The sequence below is a fragment of the Chaetodon auriga genome, chromosome 4 (genome assembly GCF_051107435.1).
Source record: "Chaetodon auriga isolate fChaAug3 chromosome 4, fChaAug3.hap1, whole genome shotgun sequence".
Classification (NCBI taxonomy): Eukaryota; Metazoa; Chordata; class Actinopteri; order Chaetodontiformes; family Chaetodontidae; genus Chaetodon; species Chaetodon auriga.
Genome location: NC_135077.1, coordinates 10,635,544 through 10,656,311, shown reverse-complemented (window position 1 = coordinate 10,656,311; position 20,768 = coordinate 10,635,544). Strand labels below are relative to the sequence as shown.

Sequence of the window (20,768 nt, the reverse complement as noted above, 5' to 3'; positions counted from 1 at the left end):
TACTGTATTATTTACAGTGTAACTACCTTAAATAAAAGCCATACTGTCAACATTATTTTTTTTTTACTATTTTAGGATGTGAAATATAGAGTGAAACTCTTAAATAGCTAGGGTATTAGATTGTAATTAAATGTAGTATGTTTTTTTTAATAATTACTTTAGGCATCAGACATTTGGCAGATCGAAAGCAGCAATGCACTTAATGTTGGCCTTCCAACAAGGTGCAAAGCGTTCTGATAATGTGCCTTGCAGTTGTCTGTGTGGATTTAAGACACCAAAAAATATAATCCAATATCACATTAGGGGCTTAGTGCTAGAAATAAATACCCCACAATTAAGAATACTCTAATGGTCCAGTATAGAGAAAAAGGTGTCAGGGTCACTTTCTTGTCGGGGCAAAATTTCTTGTTAGATCTGTTCCTGCAGTTTGTGTCACTCGTTAAGAGTCCTATCCAGAAAAAGCAGAGACCTAGCCCATTGGTATGACTAGGTGCACTAGTGCAGCCTAGGTCAATTGACCTTAGCTTTAGCTTTGTTTTAAATTTCTAAGAAATAGTAGCCCATTTCATAGAATTTGTTTTCATTCTTTGTTTTATTTTATCCCTTATTCTTTTGTTTGTTTTCTGCATTGCCAAAGACAGGCCTAACTTTCCCTACAGTTGACGAGGGCCTATTTAATACCCCTGATCCACACCCCAAGCCAGTAGATGGCGCCCAACCCATCGACATCATTGGCCCAACCCCTATTGCTCCAATAACAAGAAGAAGACGTCGACGAACGAACGAAGGAGAGCACAGTCGAGTGATAGTTGGCCAAGCGTGTGTAGTCCGTGTTTCAGAAAAAAACAAAGTATTAATGCAGTTATTTTTTTTTTGTTTTCGAGGGAGAGGAATTTACAAACCCTCGGCACGTCCGTATACCATCCTTTGTCCCTATATTGCCTTTGTTTTGTTCAAGTTTCAAGTTCAAGTCGTTTTGTTCATTTGGATGTTGGTGAGGAAAGGCAACCCTGTTAACTAAGGTGAGAAGTTCGTTTTTTTCCTCAAACTGTATGTTTGACAGAATTTCTCTGCGCTATCCTTTCTGTCGATGTGGCATTATCATTTGGTTAATAACTTTCTGCTTATGTATTGATGTCATTCTCAAACTATCGCCATATTGCTTACATGTGTGAATATTGTTTGAATGAGCTCGTTTTCACCAAGTTCCCCATGGCTAACATTTCAAAGTAAGGTTAGGCGTTAGCCCGGGCATGCCCATGCAAAACCGCGGCAAAAAGTTGAAGCTCCAGTTTCTCACAGAGCGGGTAAAATTCATCTGCACCGTCCTTTCTGTTGATGTTGTCTTGTCATTTGTATATGCATAGTCGCGAAGGAGCCTCTTTGAAAATGTTTAAAACTTGCGTCGTGGTAGTGTAAGTTTTAACAAGCTTTTCCAAGTTTTGCATGCATGCATGCACACTTGCATGCAAGCACGCACACATGCATGCATGTCACCTGGAAAGCAAGCATGCACGCATGTCGCCAGTAAATATTTGAATATTGTCGAAGATGCACAAAGGCCAGGCATTTACTTTACATACTTGTATCTTGATTAAGAATTATTTTATACTAGTATGTATAAAATGCATCCCATTGTTTTGCAAGGCCATGTCAATGCAGAAACGCGGCAAAGGTTTACCACAAGTTTTTCGCTGATTTTCCTCGCTTCATTTTTTATTACAATCGGTAGCAAATGAAATTCCTCTGCACCTTTCTTTCTGTTGTAGTCGTTTTCGTAATTTGGTTTATGTTTGTTGCTTGCCGTGTGAAACGGGTTGCAAAGCAGTCCAACCCCAAAGCGTCGTAGTGTTCGGTTTTAAGGCACTCTTGCCAAGTCCATATGCAGCCATGTGGATAGTGAATTGGAACGGCTGAGTAAGGCTGGGGATATACTTAATAAATACTATGTTCATGATTAAAAATCCTTTCTACTGGAGTTCTCAACGTTTTGCATTATGAATGTTGGAGCCCTGTGGGTACTATAGAAAAATCTTTACAGTTTTATGCTTGCTACTTTGATTAGCTAGAAATGTGGCAGTGCAATTTCTGTGGAAAGTCATTAAAAACACTGAGGGGTTATGTTCTTCATTGCAAACTTCATAGAAATGAACCACATTGTTTGTTTAAGTGTTATGGCTCTGGTTGCAGCAAGACATTTTTCAGGTATGGTGCATTTAAAGCACACTTTTACCGAAAACACAATGTGCCTGAGGTTGGTGTTAATGTTGCCGCTGTCTTTGGTGCTTACAGGCGCCCAGTCGCCTTGTGCAGCAACCACAGCCAAACCATCAAAGAGCTTTTGGCTCATCTCAAGAAACACACAGAGGAAGGACATGAGATATGCTGTCCGGTGAGTAAATGTTCAAGTGTTTTCAAGATAAAGTCTTCATTTACATCTCACATTTCCCGGAAACACGGACATATTACAGACAGCAGCATTAATGAAATGTACAGAGACTTGCCCCGACAGTCATCAGTTGTAGCCAGGCTTACTGCTGACTCTGAAGTTGTGGAGAATGATGATGTTACTGAGACTGGAAGAGAGGATGAGGATGAGGATATGGATACATCGGGGGATTTTAGTGATCAGTATTTGAGAAACGTGAGTTTGTTTTATTTGAAATTGCAAGGAAAGTTTCTGCTTCCTGCTTCAACCATTCAAAGTATTGTTGAGGAGATGGTTAACATTCACGAGTTAGGGCAGGCATATACTTTGAGCAGACTTCGTTCGTTATTGCAAAATGACACATCACTCTCAGCTGATGACATAGCTAAAGTTTGTGATTCTGTCAAAGAGTCCGATCTCTTTACTAAATGCCACACAGGGCCAATGAGGACTGTATACTCAAGGACTGAGACTTTCAAAAAAATGTTCCATTATGTGGAACCAAAGAAATTGCTCTTAGGAAGAGATGAAAATGCAAAAGACCAATTTGCTTACTACGTCCCCATCAAATGCAAATCAAATCAAATCAAATCAAATGCAAGGAATCTGAAGAATTTTAAAAACCTCTGCTTGACTCTCTCTCAAAGACATCAAATGCTGCAGGCCTATCTTACAGCGGACTCCCTCGGCCAGGTTGTTCTGCAGGTTAAAGACAGTTCTCCATTCTATGTAGCACTTTACAGTGGAGTAATCCAGGATGCTGTCAGGGAGTTTGGCTTTACTGAGACAGACACAAAGGTTGCACTTGAGCTGTCCTACAAGGGTACATTATACAAAAAAGGACAGTTCCTTGTGACCGGAAAAAATTCTGTGAACTTTGCTGAACTTGGTCTTATTTTGTTGAAAAATGACACAGTCCATTTTGTAGTGTCAAAATACAAGACTGTGTTCCTACCTCATTTCCACATGTACTCGGTAAAGAAGGAAACTGAAGAGATGTGCTGTCTTCAAATTTACGAGTTAGCTGATTTCTATCCATTACCTTCTTACTGGAAAGATGGATACCAATTGGTTCCATTAAAACATGGTGTGTTGGTACAATAGGCTTAATTTATGAGGGGAGACAGACTTCACTACGTCGTAGTTCAATGCATCCCGTGTGCATCCACCCTTTTTTGATTTTCACATATTAACAGTATTTCCAAGTGTTGCACATGAATGTTCATACCATTTTCTTCTTCGTGTGTTCAGTACTTAGATTCAGTACTCAGAAATTATAAGCATAGCTTAGCATAATTACTGGAAGTGAATGGGTTCAATAGCATCAAACCACAAAATATAACTGGACGGAATTAAATAGCCGTTTTGCACTCTGGGGAATTTTTACATTCATTTTAAAGTGGTTTATAAGTACATTTGATGATGTTCATTTTGAACCCATAGACTTCCATTGTTATGTTACAAAATAGTTATACTGTCAAACTAGGCATTGCATACACATAGAGAAAAAAATCTATGTATTCCCATATTTTAACAGGGCTTAAAAACAGATTAGCAAATTCTTGAAATAGGGTGGACTGTTCTTTTAAGCTTGAACTAAAACCGAATACTTCTTGCTCCCATTAGAAATGGAAGACATCAGAAATTTCGTAGCAAGGGTTCTACCAGACCTCCCTGGATCCATCCTGAACATTGTGGAGGAGACGATGCAGTCCCTCGGAGTAGAGACAACTGATGATTTTCAATTCATCCAGGAGGCTGATCTCCTCTGTGTTTTGAGGCCAATACAAGCAAGAAAACTTATTGCCTCTTGGAAACAAACCTGTAAGTCCAACCCGTATTTTACTTGGTCGTGTCATAGCATCTCAAGCTTAATGTTTAATTAAATGGAAAACTGAAAAATCTATGCAGATTATATTTTCATATGATGATATAAATCCTTTGCATACAATTGCTGTTGAATACCAAATGATAATGAGGCAATCCATCGTTTTTGTTTTTCAGCCCAGGGCCCTGGAGCCCACAGCCAGGCAGATGTTACCCCTTCAACTTCTTCATCCCTTCTCACCTCTCCTACCTCCACTCGCTCCTCTCTGTCACCTTGTCAGTCACCCAGCCACCTGCTTAATGCTGATTGGATTGACCGCTTTGAAATTCCTACTGAAAGATTTCCTGAAGCTCTGATGCAATGTCTGGAGAGGGGCAAGAGGCCCGTCCCAAGCTTAAGGCGAGAGATGGTCAGAATTGTTGCAGCAGAGATGATGAAGGCGTGTCCGTCTCCTACGAAGCATGCTTCAACAGAGATAGCCAAGAAGTTAGTTGGCAGGTATCCCCTGTCACTGAAAGATGTAATTGAAGGGGAAGTAGTGGGCACTGGCTATCACAGCCTCTTGAAACAGCTTCAAGCCCGTATAGATAATAAGAAAAGAATTGCAACCCCAAGAATTCAAAAACGAAAACCGGTGTCGGACACCTCTGACACGGACGAGGTCCCAGCAGTGGTGAAGGCATCCGTTCAGGACACGTATGGCTGTGTAAAGTGGGCCGTTAGGTTCATGCCTGTCACCGAAACCCTTGAAACCCAGGAAGAAAAGAAGGAAAAACTGAAGATTTTGTGGGAACAAGGTGCTTTTAGTCCAGAGGAGGTGAAGCAATTGATGCAATGCACATACTACTCGCAGCGTAAAGCCATAAACAGTGGAACGGCTCTTCAGACCCTGAGACTGGAATGGCCCTTTTTATTCCATGAAATTGGAATTTCTGCCCATTACCAAGAGCTGACCGGACTGCCACTGACTGAGACGTTCCTGAGAAGTGTGGAAAAAAAGGGAAAGCAGCTTTTGGATTTCATGGCAACCATTTGTGCAAAGAAGACAAGGCGTGTCTTTGAGACATTAACAAAGCTGAAATTCCAGAGAGGACAGCTGGAAGGGTCCTCAGATGAGGTCAAGGATATGGTCCACCTGCTTCTTTCCTACTTCAATGAAGACGAGAAGGCCATGTTCCACTACACCGAAGAGACGACCCTGGCAGATGAGATTCAGATGGACGGCTTGCCTGCGAGTCCATGCGTCATTGTATGTGGTAAGTGTTTTTTTGTTTTGTTTTTTGTTGTTGTTGCAATTATTGTTATTTTTCTGTTTGTTTTCCATGTTTGCAGGACAAGAGCTGCAGCTTTTAACAGATTCTTAACAATTCTTTATATTTAAATCTTTACAGGAACATCCTGCTACACAGCAAAGCGATGTATGCTCAGCATAGATGGCAAAATTGTCAACGATGACATCCCAAACTTCATCGCCGCCATCAACATGATGTTCGGAAGCTACTACTGCCTGAACATCCACTACCCGGTACAGTTAAGATCATCGCTGGAGTTCCTTCAGAGGTGTGTGGGGGGGGGGGGGGGGGGGGGGGGGGGGGTATTTTCAGTGTAGCCTCTTTTGGCCTTGGTAGCCTTGGTGATCAGACCCATTAGAGTTGCCATCTGCAAACTTCAAAGAAGGTAGAGAATGCGTACACATCAGTAATTCAGGTACTGGACCAGGTAATTCAGGTACTGGACAAAACAAGATTTGTAAGTATATGGGACAACATAAAAGAAGTTCACTTTGACAAAATGAAATGTAACCTGTGTATAACTTGTATAACTGCTTAAATTTGTTCACTAAAAATACATTTAAAATATAGCCATTAATGTCTGAACTTGTACCCACAAACACAAGTACAGCCCTTAGAAAGTGACTGAGGAGGGGCCAAAAATGTCACGATATTAAAAGGGAGTTATGGTTGTGGTTGTATAAGTTTTACACAGGTTACTTTTCATTGTGTGATCAGTGAAATTTCCTTAATATTGTCCTATGAAAAGATGTACTTGGAAATCTGCGGAAATGTGAGTCATGTACTCCTGTGCCACCCTGTATATTATCACAAGTGTATTGAAAGTGTAAAAACCTGACCTTTTTTCTTTTTTTTGCCCAAGGTTTCAGAACCCTGAACAATGTGTGTATTTGGGTGCTTTAAACACAACTAAGATCTCTTTTTTGTGTTTACATAGGTGCTTCTACAACATAAATCCAGAGAGGGGCACAAAGGTCGAGACGAAGAAGGACAAGAAGCAACTGGCGGTTAACCCTAGGGTCCTTACCCTCATCGCAGACCTTGCAGATTATGAGTGGAGAGACTGATTGACACTCTGGATACCCACTCCAGCAATGGTATGCATTTATAAGTGGGCACACACACAGACACACAGGGGAGGCATTGAACTACGACGCAGTGAAGTCTGTCTCCACGCAGACACACACACACACACACACACACACACACACACACGGGAGGCATTGAACTACAACACAGTGAAGTCTGTCTCCTCACACACACACACACACACACCCACAAAACACACAGGAGAGTCATTGGACCCCCCACACCCCACCCCCCTCTTTTTTGTTTTTGTTTTGTTTTTTGTTTGTGTTTTCGCCAGATGTACAGATTTCTGCTCAGCTTTGTAAGCTACATGTGTGTGAGCTACCCCTTTCGATTAGCTCTCTGGAGGCTTATTAACACTCTGGATATGCAATCCAGCAATGACGTGACTTCATAGGTGAGCACACACACGGGAGGCATTGGACTACGACACAGTGAAGCCTTTGGCGATGAAGAAAATTCATCCAGACATATGTGTAGCTCACAAATCTGAGTGGAAACATGTACATCTGTCAATACACAGGTAAGCGTTTTTGTTGCGGTATTTAACATCTGCGGATATGCAGCATTCCTTTTTTTTCCCTGGCAGTTTGACAGCATTTTTCCCCCGGTTGTTTGGCATACTGTTTGTGAATTGGGACATGGTGGACTGTTATGTGCCATCATTGCTGTTGGTTTGCAACTTGTTTGAATTTTGAGCTTGACTTAAAATTCATTTTTATTTATTTTTTCTTTAATGGCTGCTAATTGTGTTTGTATATACTTGTACAGTCTTTGTTTGATCCTGGGTAATAGTAATATTTTGACACCCACAGTAACAGGGGTTTTATGTTTTATGTTTAATTATTATGTTGCACTTAAAAGGGAACTGTCTTTTTTATTTTTCACACGTAACTACTCAGATATTACTGAATGTTTGGAGACATTAAAAAGACTGCTTGAATATCTGGCTACTGTGTTCATTATTGGTAATGGTGTTCTGGCATCCTCAGGTGATGGTAATTCATTGTAAATCTTATAAATTTTAATGGACTTCACCCTATAATGAGGTAATATATTATGTGAAAAAGATGGGAATTCCCCTTAAAAGCAACAATTGCAAACTGTAAATTCAACAGTCTTACTGACAAGCTACAACTGAACTGTTGTTTTAACAGCGATAAACCATAAAATAGGGTAATAAATTATGTGGAAATGAAAAATTCATCTTAAAAGCAACGGTCATGAACTGTGAATTGAACAGTTATAACACCAAAACATAAATTATTGTGCTGTTACTTTTACAGAAATTGACCATAAAATCAGACAATAAATACTGTGGAATGGATATTATTTAACTTTAAAAGCAACATGTTTCCATTGTGAATTATACAGCTATACTGTGAACCCATATACAGTTTCACCATTATTTTAACAGTAATTCATCTTTATTGGAACATTTTCAAACTGTTGTTTTTACAAGTGTAAATATACCTTGCCGTAAAGCCTTATACAATGTCACTGTATTTTTTACGGTGAAAAAATGGCAACCACAGCTGCCAGTTTTTCACCGTAATTTTGACAAGATTTTTTTTACAGTGTAGGGGGGCAATAAGTGCATCTAAATGGTTATAGCTGCTGCTTAAGTTAAACACTTTGTTTAAAAGTAGATGTTTGGAGGATTTGGTCCTTCATACAAACTACAATGTCTACAGTCTACGGTTATAGAGGCAGACTAAGATGGTAGTATATGAACACTTTGTGAATCAAAGTTGTAACTGAAGTGTAGTTGTTCTGTTTATTTGAATGTTATTTCTTTGAATGTAATCAGCCCGTGGATAATTGCACCAAACTCCAGCAGAAAGTGCTATCAAAGAGAAAGCACGCACTATAGGCTGGAAATCAGTCACATCAGGGCTTGCAGTCTTTCATGAGTGCATATGAAAACACAGGGATTATTAGGACAAAAACACCTGCAGAGCACAGTGTTCAAGCAGCACATTTTGCTTCTGTTATTGTGAAGTAGCTGTAATTTTTCTGGTTAGAAGATGGCAGAGTGACTCCATCCGACAGAGTGCACTTACCGATGAAGTCTAATGCTGTCTAATTAGGGCCCGAGCTTGTGTCTTCATTTTCTGTTCCTGATGGATTTACTCTCCATGCAAATCGACTCAGGATGAGATAACTGGGGTGAAAGCAGTGTTTTTACCAAGACATCAGTACTATAAAACTAATTGAAGTCTCCATCTGCAGTCTGAACAAAAGATGATGTATTCTCTTGATGAATTAGTGTTATAATGGATCTATGGATACATTAAGATACATTGGGGGTATAGAGCACAAAGACATCGCTAGATAGTTGATATAACCGCCTTTATCTTCCCTTGCAATACGATTTTCTGCCAGGCATCACTTCGGATAATGACCGGTAGATGGAAGAAGCCGGCGAGTCCCGCATCTATAGTACCGGAAATGAGATCTAAGAAGAAGACGTCAACAACAGCGAAGCAGTGTGGGTAATGCTGTTTTTTGACAACGTGCGTTTATAAAGCTAACTGGAAAAAGGACTATATATCCCATGTGTCTTCACCATAGTCGGTTTGTCGGGACCCGCAAAAGTGGAAGCAGAGGGTGAGGTTGTGTTGGCTTTTAGTCTCTGGAGTTTGTGAGCATTATTATTGTTTTGACACGAAAAATGTTGCTAAAACAACAACAGATTTCAACAGTTACGTGTACCAGTTACTGTTTTACCCGCTGTTTGTATCGTTAACGTACATTTCAACTAGTATAGTTATGTGTAGTCAACGTAAACCGTTGTGTGTAGTATCAGCGTAAATGAACCGTTGGCTGTTGGCTTCAAACGTAACAAACAAAAATAGCAGTTAGGCTAACGTTACAGTATGTTCGGTCGACGGTAAAGTACATGCAATAAGGTGCGGCTACGTTGATTGAATGCAATGTCAAACTTGCGTTTATTGTACGCAGCAGTCTACTCGTCTTGCCTCAGGATGGCTACAGTACTTTATACGCAGTTGCCAGTTCGTTAGAAGGAAAGCTAGCCAGCTAAAACTAATGCTAAGTTAGCCTACACTAATTTACTAGCTACTCTACTGCAACAGCTCTGCAGTTTGTAGTTTAGTGTTAGTGATTTTGGAGGCTTCAGTCAATTCAGTGTTATTTATTTTTATTTATTTCTCAACCTGAAGTTGTCTCAGGACACTTTCCAAGTAGAGCAGGTCAGGATTTTACTCATAGGCTCTGCTGCATCACCTCTTCTTTTACCATCGTGAGTTTTTGGGAGCTGAGGAGACCAACTGATGTCATTTTTTGAAAGTGCAATGTTTTCTCATCCCTGCTTGATGTACAATCTCAGCTACTCAACAGTTCAGGGTCTCTTTTGTTTTATTGTACATTTAACAGGGAGACAAACATTTTCAATGGATGACAGGTTGGGACTGCAGGCAGGCCAGCTTAGCACCCAGACTATTTTTTAATATGGAGCCGTGCTGTTGTAATACGCGCACGATGTGGTTTGGCATTGTCTTTCTAAAATAAGCAAGACTTTACCTGAAAAAGACGTAGTCTACTTGGCACCATATGTTGCCCAAAAACGTGTGTATATATATCACTCAGCATTAATGGTGCCTTCACAAATGTGCAGGTGACCCATGTGCATTAATGCACCCCCATACCATCACGGATGCTGGCTTTTGAACTGTGCTCTGATAACAAGCCGGATGGTCCCTCTCCTCTTTAGCCTGGAGAACGAGGTGTCCATGATTTCCAAAAAGAATTACACATTTTGACTCATCAGGCGAGAGGACAGTTGTCCACTTTTCTCAGAGTCTCATCTTGAATGAGCTCGGGACCAGAGAAGGTGGTGGCGTTTCTGGACCTGGTTTATATGCAGTTTTCTCTTTGCATGGTAGAGTTTCAACTTGCATTTGTGGATGCAGTGATGTCCTCTACGGAATTGTGTTTTCAGTGCAGTGCCGTCTGAGGCCTGAAGATCACTGCGATCCAATATTGGTTTTCAGCCTCGTCCCTCGCGTACAGAGGTTTCTTCAGATTCTCTTAATCTTTTAATGACAGTATGTACTGTAGACAATGAAATCCCCAAAGCCTTTGTAATTATTGAGAAACATAATTCTTGCACTCTTTGCCAGCACCATCTGTCACAGACTGATGAACTCCTCCCCATTTTTAATTCAGAAAGACTCAGCCTCTCTGGGATGCTCTTTTTATACACAATTATGTTACTAACATGTTGCCAATTCAGACAATTAATTGTGGGATGTTCCACCAGGTGTGAAAGAATTGAATCGAAATAATGACAGTTTTAAGACTAGATTTTAAAAGGCCGCTTGTCTGTCCTTAATCAGAATGAAAGTAACAAATAGCTACTAACAAAGAGTAACAAAGACATCTTGAGACAGTTGAGTTTTTCAGGGACGTTGTGTGTATTTAAAATCCATTTGATGTGCACAAGACATGAGATAGAAAATAATAGGGCATTGATGTTATCAGTGGGGCATTGTTTCATATTGAAAATAATGTCAAGGAAAAGTATTACATGTTGATAATCCACTAAATTGTTCTATACCATCTCAGTCAGTACGTGTCTAATTTGTCTTTGTACGTCTTGTGTTCTCTGACAAAAACAGCAAGTGATGGAGTTTCCTGAAGATTTCAACCAGCTTGAGCTTCTGAATACACATGGACACCTGATCCCTCGAGGGGCCAGCAGCCTGTGGACTGGAAGCAAGGATGAGGAAGAAGAGGTGGACGAGGAGGAGGGGGATCACAGTGAGGAGTGGTATCTCGAAAAAGAAGAAGCTCTCAAAGACAGCCCAAAAGAGCTCGTTCTGTGGGCAGCGGAAAACAATCGCGTAAGTGATTTATTTGTACTGGTGCCACCCTTAGTACTCGGAATCATTACCCGTGTTGCACCATCAGTGGTAAGAAGGGGTTCAATTGGGCTGGAGGAGCCTCAAACGACTGCTGCAGGATCAAAACCATGCAGTCATTTGAAGTAGACTTCCAGTCTTCCTAGTCTCTGTCCGCATTGTTGTTGTCTTGTCCCACCATGTCTCTTCAAAAATCTGAAAAATAACCTAAAAGCAATCCCAGTACCGAAATTTATAAAAAAAAGATTCAACACAATGTTTTTGTGACCACACAGCTGGAATAAACACAAAGTCAGCAGTCTGTCTAGCTTGAATAGAGAGATACAGTGCTTCCCAGAAGTTCTCACACACGTCACGTGGAATATTATAAGCTGAAAGTGCTGCACCTTAAAGATGTAAAGGTGTCACGTTACGACTGTCGAGCTGATTGTGAAAATGATTTGGGCTGATCGCACCAAGTTGGACTTGGTCAGTAGTTGTCTGGGTGTTGACAGTCGGCAGATAAACTCGTATAATGTCTGATATTTAAAGATTCTAATCGTAAGTCTACAGATCCAGATGCTGCCAGACACTCTCACAGACCTTTTTAAAAAACATGTTTGATATTCGTGACATTACATGAGTGGCCAATGGTGTCACTTGTGTTTTGTCTGAGGGAGGAATAAACCTGTGAATAAGCAGCTGTACTGACAAAGTTCACTCACCTCTAATTCCCTCTGTTGGCTACACAGGCCACTGTGTCCACTTTCCCCCGACTTGTTTGGTCTTTTCAGTACAAATAGAGCTGCGAATAAACAGGACAAGCTGCTGGTTGCTGCTGTCCATGTTTGTTTTGGTGTAGTCTGCTGGAGGGATGAAGTTTGATTGCAATATAAAAGCAGGTCATGTTAGAAGTATGGAGTGTGGAATATGAAATTAAGCCTACAGCCTTCTAAAAAATCCCAGTTTAGCCCCTTGGTGGTAAGGATCTAAGAAAAGCATAGTTGCTCAGTAATAAGCAGCCTCACTGCAGGGTTTCTAGTTTCACCTTATGTAAACAGACATCATTTGAATTTATTTTCCACCTGATATCAAAACAATCCTTTTTCAGTACCTCTTTTTATTGGAAATCAGAAGCCAAACTTCTCAAAAGAAAATCAACTTTCTGATCAAAATCAGGTACTGTCTGATCAACGAATGAGTAAACACCAATTAGAGTCTGACCAGAAATCCAACGCTGACTTTTGGAAGATGATGAAAAGTATTGAGGTTTAATACCTCTGCCCTAACCAAGACTTGACTTTTCCACTAATTAGCAGATGTGCCAGTCAGTGGCATCAGCATAATATGACATGTAATTAATTTTTTTTCTCTGCTGTCATGCAGATAACAGCACTTAGACCCCTCTCCTGTTGTTCCTACTACCACTCATATTCCTCAGCATCATCAGCACCTTTCAGCCGCTTTGTCTTTTCTCTCTTCTCTCACTTCTCCTGGTTTTTGACTGGGCATGTGTTGAATTTCTGTCCATTACCGTGAGTGTAAGTTCAGTTTTTAAGCAGTGGTTTACTGATTTGTCGCTTCTGTTGGTCAATGGAAAACATGAAAACACATCGCTGATGTTGTGTGAACGAAGGACCGTTTAATAGTGCTAACCACTGAGCTGCCATGTCAGGCAAGAAGTTGATCTGCATTTAATTGATTGTTGGAAAAAAAAAAAAATCGAAGAGCTTAGTTTACCAGCATAAGTAGCTGATTTTAATTGAGGCAGAATATTTATTTGACACGCAGTTGGTGCGCAATTACTGATCACTCGAGCAGAGCAAACGATTACAGCAATTAGGCCTTTCACCTTTCAGTGCCGCGGCAGCTTTTTGTCAAAGAGCCAAGTGAAATTATTGTAGTTAATATTTAAACATGTAATGTTTAAGCATGTTAGGACACCGACCATGTGTCATTTACATCATTTATTTTCCATTTATTTACACTTTCATGCCTGGATAAGCGAAGATAAAGCTAAACTTAAGTGCTTCACAGGATTAGTTAGTCTCTGGATCATCTTTTTAACCCTGATATTACTTTGTTTTAATGTTTCCGTATGGGAATAAAGAAAAGAAATCCTCATTGCCAACTTCTCAAATGTGAGGATTTGCTGCTTACCCTTGTCTGAACATTGTAGTGAAATGATCAATAAAATACCAAAAAAGAATGGTGTATTAATCAACCACAGCACGTCCCCGCAGCAGTAGAGTGTACAACCTGGATAAAGTTATTAATCACTGTGTTTGCCTTTGGATGCACAGTAACTCCCTCGCCACAGCCCTCACCTCAAGCATTCTCCAAAGCTGTTTTGAGCATGTTAATTGCAAGCATTAATTTAATACTGTCAGTAACTTGGATGTTGTGTGTGTGTCTTCCGTTTGATATTATCATTTTATTACGTTTAATGAAGAACCGTTAGAGCCTAATAAATGCATGTGTGAGGGACTGGCTGCTATGAATGCTGATTAGGAATATAGTACACACCGGAGCTCCATGAAGTGGGATTTACACAGTGAACTATTTGCTTTATGTTAGAGGATTAATTGTATTATATCAAATGTTGCTGCATAGGAAATGCAAACAGACGAAACGCATGCAAATGAAGGAAAAGTCGTCATATTGACAACATGTGTGCCCTAACCCTAACCCGCAAACCAGATACACCTACACTGTGTTGACTGGAAGACACTGGGTTGTCCTGCTGCTAAATGGAAAATTATGGATTGGAAGATTAAAAACTTCCACCTGCTTCAGCCTGATCGGGCTCCAGAGGAACTGTGGGATGCAGTAAGGTCATATTTAAACTCCTTGTGTGTAATGTGGACAGTGTGATGTCTGATGTGATGAGCTGAACATGAAGGGGATCTTATGTTAAGTGTAGCTGTTTTATTGATGCCCGTCCACGAACCGTGTGTGCTTAATGTCCAGTCTATAAAATGAAAGGAAACATTTAGAATAACCCTCCAAAAACCACATCTAAACCAAATGCACAGACGCACTGCAAGTACTCATAATACAACTAAATACAAAAACACAGGATGCTGCAAGTAGCACAGTCGATGAGTCTGTTTCCAGGGGAAACAAAACAGCGGTGAACCCGACTGGGACACGTATGTTGCTGCCATGGTTTGTGAGTTTTATTGAAATGGGCTACTCGTCAGCAGTGTTGGAAACTGAGTCAAAATGAAAGTTTTTCGTTGATTCAGATGTTATTGCAGATGTCTTGTGTTGACCTTGCCTCAGCCCTTTGCTTCATATTAGCCTCCCAATGAACGTAATTATGAAAAGTTACACTAATGTTACATTTCATTAACTTCAAAAGTTACAAACCATGGCAGCAGCAAGCATGTCCCGGCCCGGTCCGTCACTTTTTTGCGTCCCTGGAAACAAGGTCCTCAGCTAACTTGCAGCACGTTTCTCTGATTGATTGTTTGTGAGTATTTTCAGCGTCTTTGTGTGTGTGTGTTTTTTTTTTTTTTTGTATTTTTGTTTCATTTTTAAATCTGGCAAACGATTAATTTACCAATCCTTTCAGCTGTAAAACATATAAGTAAGACCATCAAAGCACGGCCTTCATGCAGAAGATTGTAGGAGAGGAAAGCCAGGTGGTTTAAAAAAAAAAAAAATCCTTTTCCTTAAGTGGTCTTGACTAAAATGAACACACTGAAGTGGTGAAGTGTAACGTGAATGATTTCACCAGACATCCTCTTTTGTATTCTTTCAGCTGTTCAGGTTGTCTTTTTGAAGGTTGCTTCTTCTCGTGTTGAAATTACGTAATTAATTACTAAATTACCTACCGAACAAAGGGAACTCATGAATGACTTGGAGTGATTCTTGCTGTCTAATGTGTTTGTTGTGTCCGTTTTTTTTTTTGTTTTACATTAAGAAAACTGTGACGGAAGCTGCTTTCATGCGCAGCAGCAGTCCTGTATTACATCTACCGTCTTGTCTGCAAACAGTCGATGATGTCTGTTTAGCTCTGCCAGCTTATGTCAGTATGTGCTTGGCAGTTATTTCTGGTGCAGCGACTTTGCATTTAGAGTGATTTAAGCCTCATGGTAGTGTCCTCTAAATAAATAGTCTTTCTTCTCTTTTGTATAATTCAGATAGGATAAATTGAACTCAAGGAAGTCATGTAATTGGAGCTTTTACATAGTGCGTCTGTAATTCTCATGAGGCGTTCTGACAGGATAACTGCATCTGCTCAACAGATGTGCTCTTTGCTGGCCGTGACCCACCAACACACGACCCCAATGCCAAAACAGTTGGGACTCGGTGTAAAGCATAAAACCAAAATGCAAACATTTGCAGATAAACTGTGTTTACTGACAGCAGTTTTCCAAAGTGTTCCTGAGCCCATCCAGTAATCTCCTTTACACAATCATGTTTTGACAAACTGGTGAGCCTCGCTCCATCCTTGCTTGTGAGCGACTGAGCCTTTCCATGGTTTCCCCTTTCATACCCAGTCATGATACTGTCACCTGTTACCAATGGACCTGTTTACCTGTGGGATGTTTCAAACAGGTGTTTTTGGAGCATTCCACCTCTTCCCCAGTCTTTAGCTGCTCCTGTCCCAACTTGTTTGAAACGTGCTGCTGAATCCAATTCAGAATGAGCAGATATTTACAAAAATCAATTCAATTGAGTATATGTCAAAAAGGATTAATAAGTTATCACATTCTGTTTTATTTATCTTTTACACAGCATCTCAGCTTTTTGGGAATCAGGGTTGCAATTTAAAGAAACTCGCAAAAACTTGCAGTACAAATATGTTAAAAGTATTTCATCCCTCCGTGAAGAAAGGCTTATTTTGAACCTGCATCATTTACATTGTCTTGCAGTCTTCTCTTCTGTTTGTGCTGTGCTGCCGTTATGGTGCATCAGCGTCACAACCTGATGATATGCATAAACGCCCTCTGCGGTCAGCCTAAAATATGCATTACATACTCACTGCGTGTATGTACATGCTCGAGTGTGTGCTGGAGGCCAGCGCTCCACTTGGCCATGCCACTCGTTCTGTAGTGGCAAAGGCGGGGAAATCCAATTAAATGAAGTGCAGGCTTCAAGAGGCCACAGGTATGAACCTTCAGCTGGTAGCAGGTGGTGGAGATGCTGTAAGCTTTTATATCCTCTTTTCAAACAGGGGATGCCTGGGAAGTTGAAAGACTTTGGTGTATATTAGCCAGGTCGACTGAAAGGAGCCACATTGGCATTTTGGAAAATTTTGGATCCAGTGTTTTGAGATTGACCCATAGGGACTGAATTCATCTCACCCTCTGGTGTATCAATTTTGACCAGCTTTAAAAATCTGTCTCTTGCAAGTCTAACTTTATGGAATAGCAATGCTAAATTGCTGGAGCACCCCTTAATGTGTTGGCAGAGAAAGCAGAGTCCCTTTCTTCATTTGGGTTCAGCAAAAACGAGCCCTTACCAACTCAGTGTTTGTTAGTCTATACTGTTGCCCGCAATGTCGGTCCATGTGCTGTTTTGCTGATTTGCTGAACAGAGCCGTTGTTTCAAGCTGATATCAGTGCAAATAATTGCCCTACGGCACCACGGATGGCCAAAAATTCACAGGGTACATTTACAGTTTCTGAATTTCAGAAAAGAACATTCCTGCTCTGTAATTGGAAGCTTAAACTGTGCAGAATATCAGCAAATATCTCTCAATCCATTCTTCCCCAAAGCTGCATTGGACCATGTAAGTGGAAGGAAATGGCAGTAGATTGTCTGAGGAGCGCCACTTCACAAATGCATCATGAGGAAAAACCCACATGAGAAAGAGATGAGAAGTTACTGTGCTTTGTGATGAATAAGTCATAACCAAAAATACAAGGACACGCTGCTTCGTGAAAAAGGCTTTAATGAATGGGCTTTTAGCCGATGTCATCATCGTGATGAAGTTGAAGTGCTTTGGCTGCTTTTACATTTTTTCAAAAGCAGTTTGCGTGGTATTTTTTTTTATTGCTTATGATCACAAAGTTAAGTACATGTCTAAGCTCTTTGTCTTTTTTATGATAGTCCTTGGAAGAGAATACTGGCTTTTGCTCTGGCAGTGTTTTTTCTGTCTTGTTTTTTTTACTTTTACCAATGGTGTGATCATTGTGTCTTCACTGCAGGCTTCATATAGATGCAGATGATGCTTTAAAGTACTTATTTATGTATTTACACAGGATAAGCATGACTGAATGATTGCAAAGATTCCCAGAATAGATGACAGTTCTCTAATTAATTCTGTTTCAGTATGCATTTCAGGACCTCCTCAAGTCCGACGTATCTCATAAGACTATTATTTTGTGGTTTCCTGAACTTCAGCATCTCTGTGGTTGTCTTTCAGCTGTCAACAGTCCACAGGTTGTTAAGTGTTGATCCCTTGCTGGTGCACTGCTGCGATGACGACGGTTACACTCCACTGCACCGCGCAGCATACAGCGGCCACGTCGATGCGGTTTCTGCTTTGCTCGCCGCCGGGTCAAAGGTTAACCCTCGCACCATCGACGGCTGGACGCCCCTTCACAGCGCCTGCCGCTGGAGCCGCGTCACAGTGGCGAGTCTCCTCCTGCAACATGGAGCCGAACTGAACGCCCAGACCAACGGTGGCCTCACGCCACTACACCTGGCTGCTTCCCACGCCAGCTCCCTCAAAACAGACTCCGCTCACACGTTAGAGCTCCTCCTCTCTCAGCGGCACCTGAAGCCGGGGCTCCGCAGCAGCAGCGGCGAGACGGCCAGCGAGGTGGCCCGACGCAGTGGCCCACACCACTTCCTGTTTGAGATGGCGGAAGACTGTGTCAACGTGGTGCCCATGACGTGAATGAAAGCTCAGGTGCACACAAATTCTCACGTTTACCTTTTTATCCTCTACTTGCAAGTGCAGTGAACAGCAGCTCTGTGAAACAGTTTTGCAGACGTTGCACACAGAGAAGACATAAACATGAGCGCTGTACAAGCTGCTATTCATTACATGAACTTGTGTTTATACATGAAACCGGTCTTAACATGAGCAGAATGTGAATATGCCCTCCCGCCCCCCCCAACATTAGATGGCCCAACAAAACCTGAAACCCAGTCAGAGATGGTGAGTGTCACTATGGTGGTGATCAACTTTCTTCATCAGGCTCTGTGCACATTCCCATTAAAGGGTGCATGTGGTGCATCGAGTTAACTCCTGTACGAAATGGACAGAACGCGTGTCGCCTACTTCACTCAAGAGGGACAGGACGTTGTGATGGAGGGCCATGAAGACTATAAAAGACTATTACAGCAAAGGGAACACAATTGGTGCAAATAAGGCAAGAGAGGAATGATGGCAGAAAACTGCTGATTGTCTGATTTCACAAGTTAATATACAGTATGTGTTTTACCACTCAATACGTTGTTGGTGTCTCCCGTTTATTTGTAGGTTGACAACTGCACATTTTAGAGCTCTTGCACTATAAACTTGATACAGCACATTTAGACATTAGTACTGAAAAATTGCATTTAGGTCTGACTCAGTTCCACCATGAAGGATACATGGAAATCACTTCAGTTTTTAGGCAAATTGAAGTGAAATCAGTTTTTTCTGATTGAATGTTACTTGTGATAAATATCAACAGACTAATCAATTTTTTTTTTTATCAGTGTTCTAATTAGCTGCAAAACCATCAGTGTAAATTGGACTTGGCAGCAAATGAACCAAAAGAATCCACAGTGGTCTATAGCTTCTGTGTCCTTATCATTCTTTTAGTGTGTGGAGGATCTGCTGTGCAATTTAAAGTGTAAAAAAAAAATGTTTTGCATCACCGCCTGAATCCATGCAGGTTCCCCTGGCAAGAAACCACAACACAGAGCAGAGAAATCAAACCACTCCTATATCCTCATTTTCCTGAATATCATCAGGAAAAGGATTGGTGACCAGGTGGTGCTTGGTGATCAGGCAGGGTTAAAAGAGGGCCACTCTCATGAATTGAAAGCTCTTTCAGGTCAACAAACCTCATGAACGCAGTGATGTCACAGTGCTCCCCTCCAGTTCAAGTTCATGGTCTCAAGACAGTGCATGTTTTCTCTTAAAGCATCATAATAACTGAGGGGCGTATATTTTGAATAATTTTCCCTTTACATCCTGTATCTTTTTTTGAATAACAAGCACACGCGTTTCTCTCATCATATTCACAATAAACTACAAGTTAAACTCTCTGGAAGCATATACTTCAGTTGTTTCAGTTGAGTAGACAGGAAGTGTTTGTCTGTGTGTGTTTGGTACAGTTTGTCCAGAACTTACTTTGAATAAGAAGCTTTTTCATGGCAGAAATCTGTTTATATTCTTTTCTCTGAAAGTAGACCTGCCCAAGGGTGAGTGTGGCCCTCTTTGTTCAGTGAGGACTGGAGCCGCAGGTTGTGCAGCATACACAGCAGGATGCTGCGGTTACAAAGGGGAGCTTTGATAAAGTTGGTGCTCTCTGTCCTCAGGTGAATCGCACATAGTCGTTAAGAGATTAAAAATAATAAAAAAAAGTTATGTTGCTGTGTTACACGGTAAAATTGGTCCGCGAAATTGAAATCTTAGGAAGATTCACTACACAAGCACACGTCACCGCAACAAGAGCTTATTGGTACTGTTTGTCACTGGTACAATGCCCCCACAGATAATTTCAGACAGCTTTTCCTGCTCTGCAGTTCACTGTGTAGTATGCTGATTTTGTTTGCAGTTCATACTATGCAGTTCAGGATACTCTAAAAGTGGACCCTTAAGCGTGAGATTGCAGTGACGTAGTCAAGGTTTTTCAGCGCTTCTAAAAGATATTTCTTATGTGCCGATACAATGCAGCCTTTTTTGCTTGAAAACAGCTTCAGCCAAATGTAATTGATTATCAAAATATAGCTGATAAGTGTCAGCTTTAACTTGGGGCCTCTGTGTAAGCTCGTACCGAACTCTCACAGAACGTATGAGAACGTTTCAGTGTCAGCAGAGACATGGTGATGGTGTTATACACACAGAGATCTGCTGTTTGTTCGTGTGCCATAAAAGGATCCTCAGGAGTGTCTGTAAACATCACTCAGCCTCTCTCCTGCTTGGGTCAGACTTTCTGCCAGGCTAACATTTAACAACAAGTGCAGCGTCTGATCGTTTTGTCTTTAATAGTCCTGAAAATAATGAGGAATTCCATCAGAATTACTCAGAGCCTAAAGCAACTCATGCACAATGCAATATTTCCCTCTGAATTGCAGTGGAGTGCAAGAAA

General features: G+C 41.0%; 2 protein-coding genes across 5 annotated transcripts; both read left to right on the top strand.

The window, feature by feature from the left end:
- Positions 1-886: 886 nt before the first annotated feature.
- On the top strand, positions 887-6,646 carry LOC143319959 (uncharacterized). Its single transcript, XM_076729254.1, has 5 exons — positions 887-2,392; positions 4,055-4,252; positions 4,433-5,512; positions 5,648-5,816; positions 6,486-6,646. Exons 1-5 carry the CDS (start codon positions 2,383-2,385, stop codon positions 6,613-6,615), a joined length of 1,587 nt encoding a protein of 528 aa, XP_076585369.1. The 5' UTR covers positions 887-2,382; the 3' UTR covers positions 6,616-6,646.
- Positions 6,647-9,215: 2,569 nt separating this feature from the next.
- Positions 9,216-20,037, top strand: ankrd49 (ankyrin repeat domain 49). 4 transcript variants are annotated; one of them, XM_076729255.1, is made up of 3 exons: positions 9,216-9,247; positions 11,281-11,505; positions 17,882-20,037. In XM_076729255.1, exons 2-3 carry the CDS (start codon positions 11,287-11,289, stop codon positions 18,356-18,358), a joined length of 696 nt encoding a protein of 231 aa, XP_076585370.1. In that variant the 5' UTR covers positions 9,216-9,247; positions 11,281-11,286; the 3' UTR covers positions 18,359-20,037. The 4 variants fall into 4 exon arrangements, with proteins under 4 accessions (XP_076585370.1, XP_076585374.1, XP_076585373.1 ...); XM_076729259.1 differs by lacking the exon at positions 9,216-9,247 and adding an exon at positions 9,261-9,281; XM_076729258.1 differs by lacking the exon at positions 9,216-9,247 and adding an exon at positions 9,326-9,549.
- Positions 20,038-20,768: the final 731 nt, after the last annotated feature.

Excerpts from the sequence above, each read along its gene's own strand:
- LOC143319959 (XM_076729254.1), top strand. Across the intron at positions 4,253-4,432 it reads TGCCTCTTGGAAACAAACCT|CCCAGGGCCCTGGAGCCCAC; the intron begins GTAAGTCCAACC and ends TTTGTTTTTCAG. Across the intron at positions 5,817-6,485 it reads TCGCTGGAGTTCCTTCAGAG|GTGCTTCTACAACATAAATC; the intron begins GTGTGTGGGGGG and ends GTGTTTACATAG.
- ankrd49 (XM_076729255.1), top strand. The coding sequence starts at position 11,287 with ATGGAGTTTCCTGAAGATTTCAACCAGCTTGAGCTTCTGAATACACAT. Across the intron at positions 11,506-17,881 it reads GGGCAGCGGAAAACAATCGC|CTGTCAACAGTCCACAGGTT; the intron begins GTAAGTGATTTA and ends GTTGTCTTTCAG.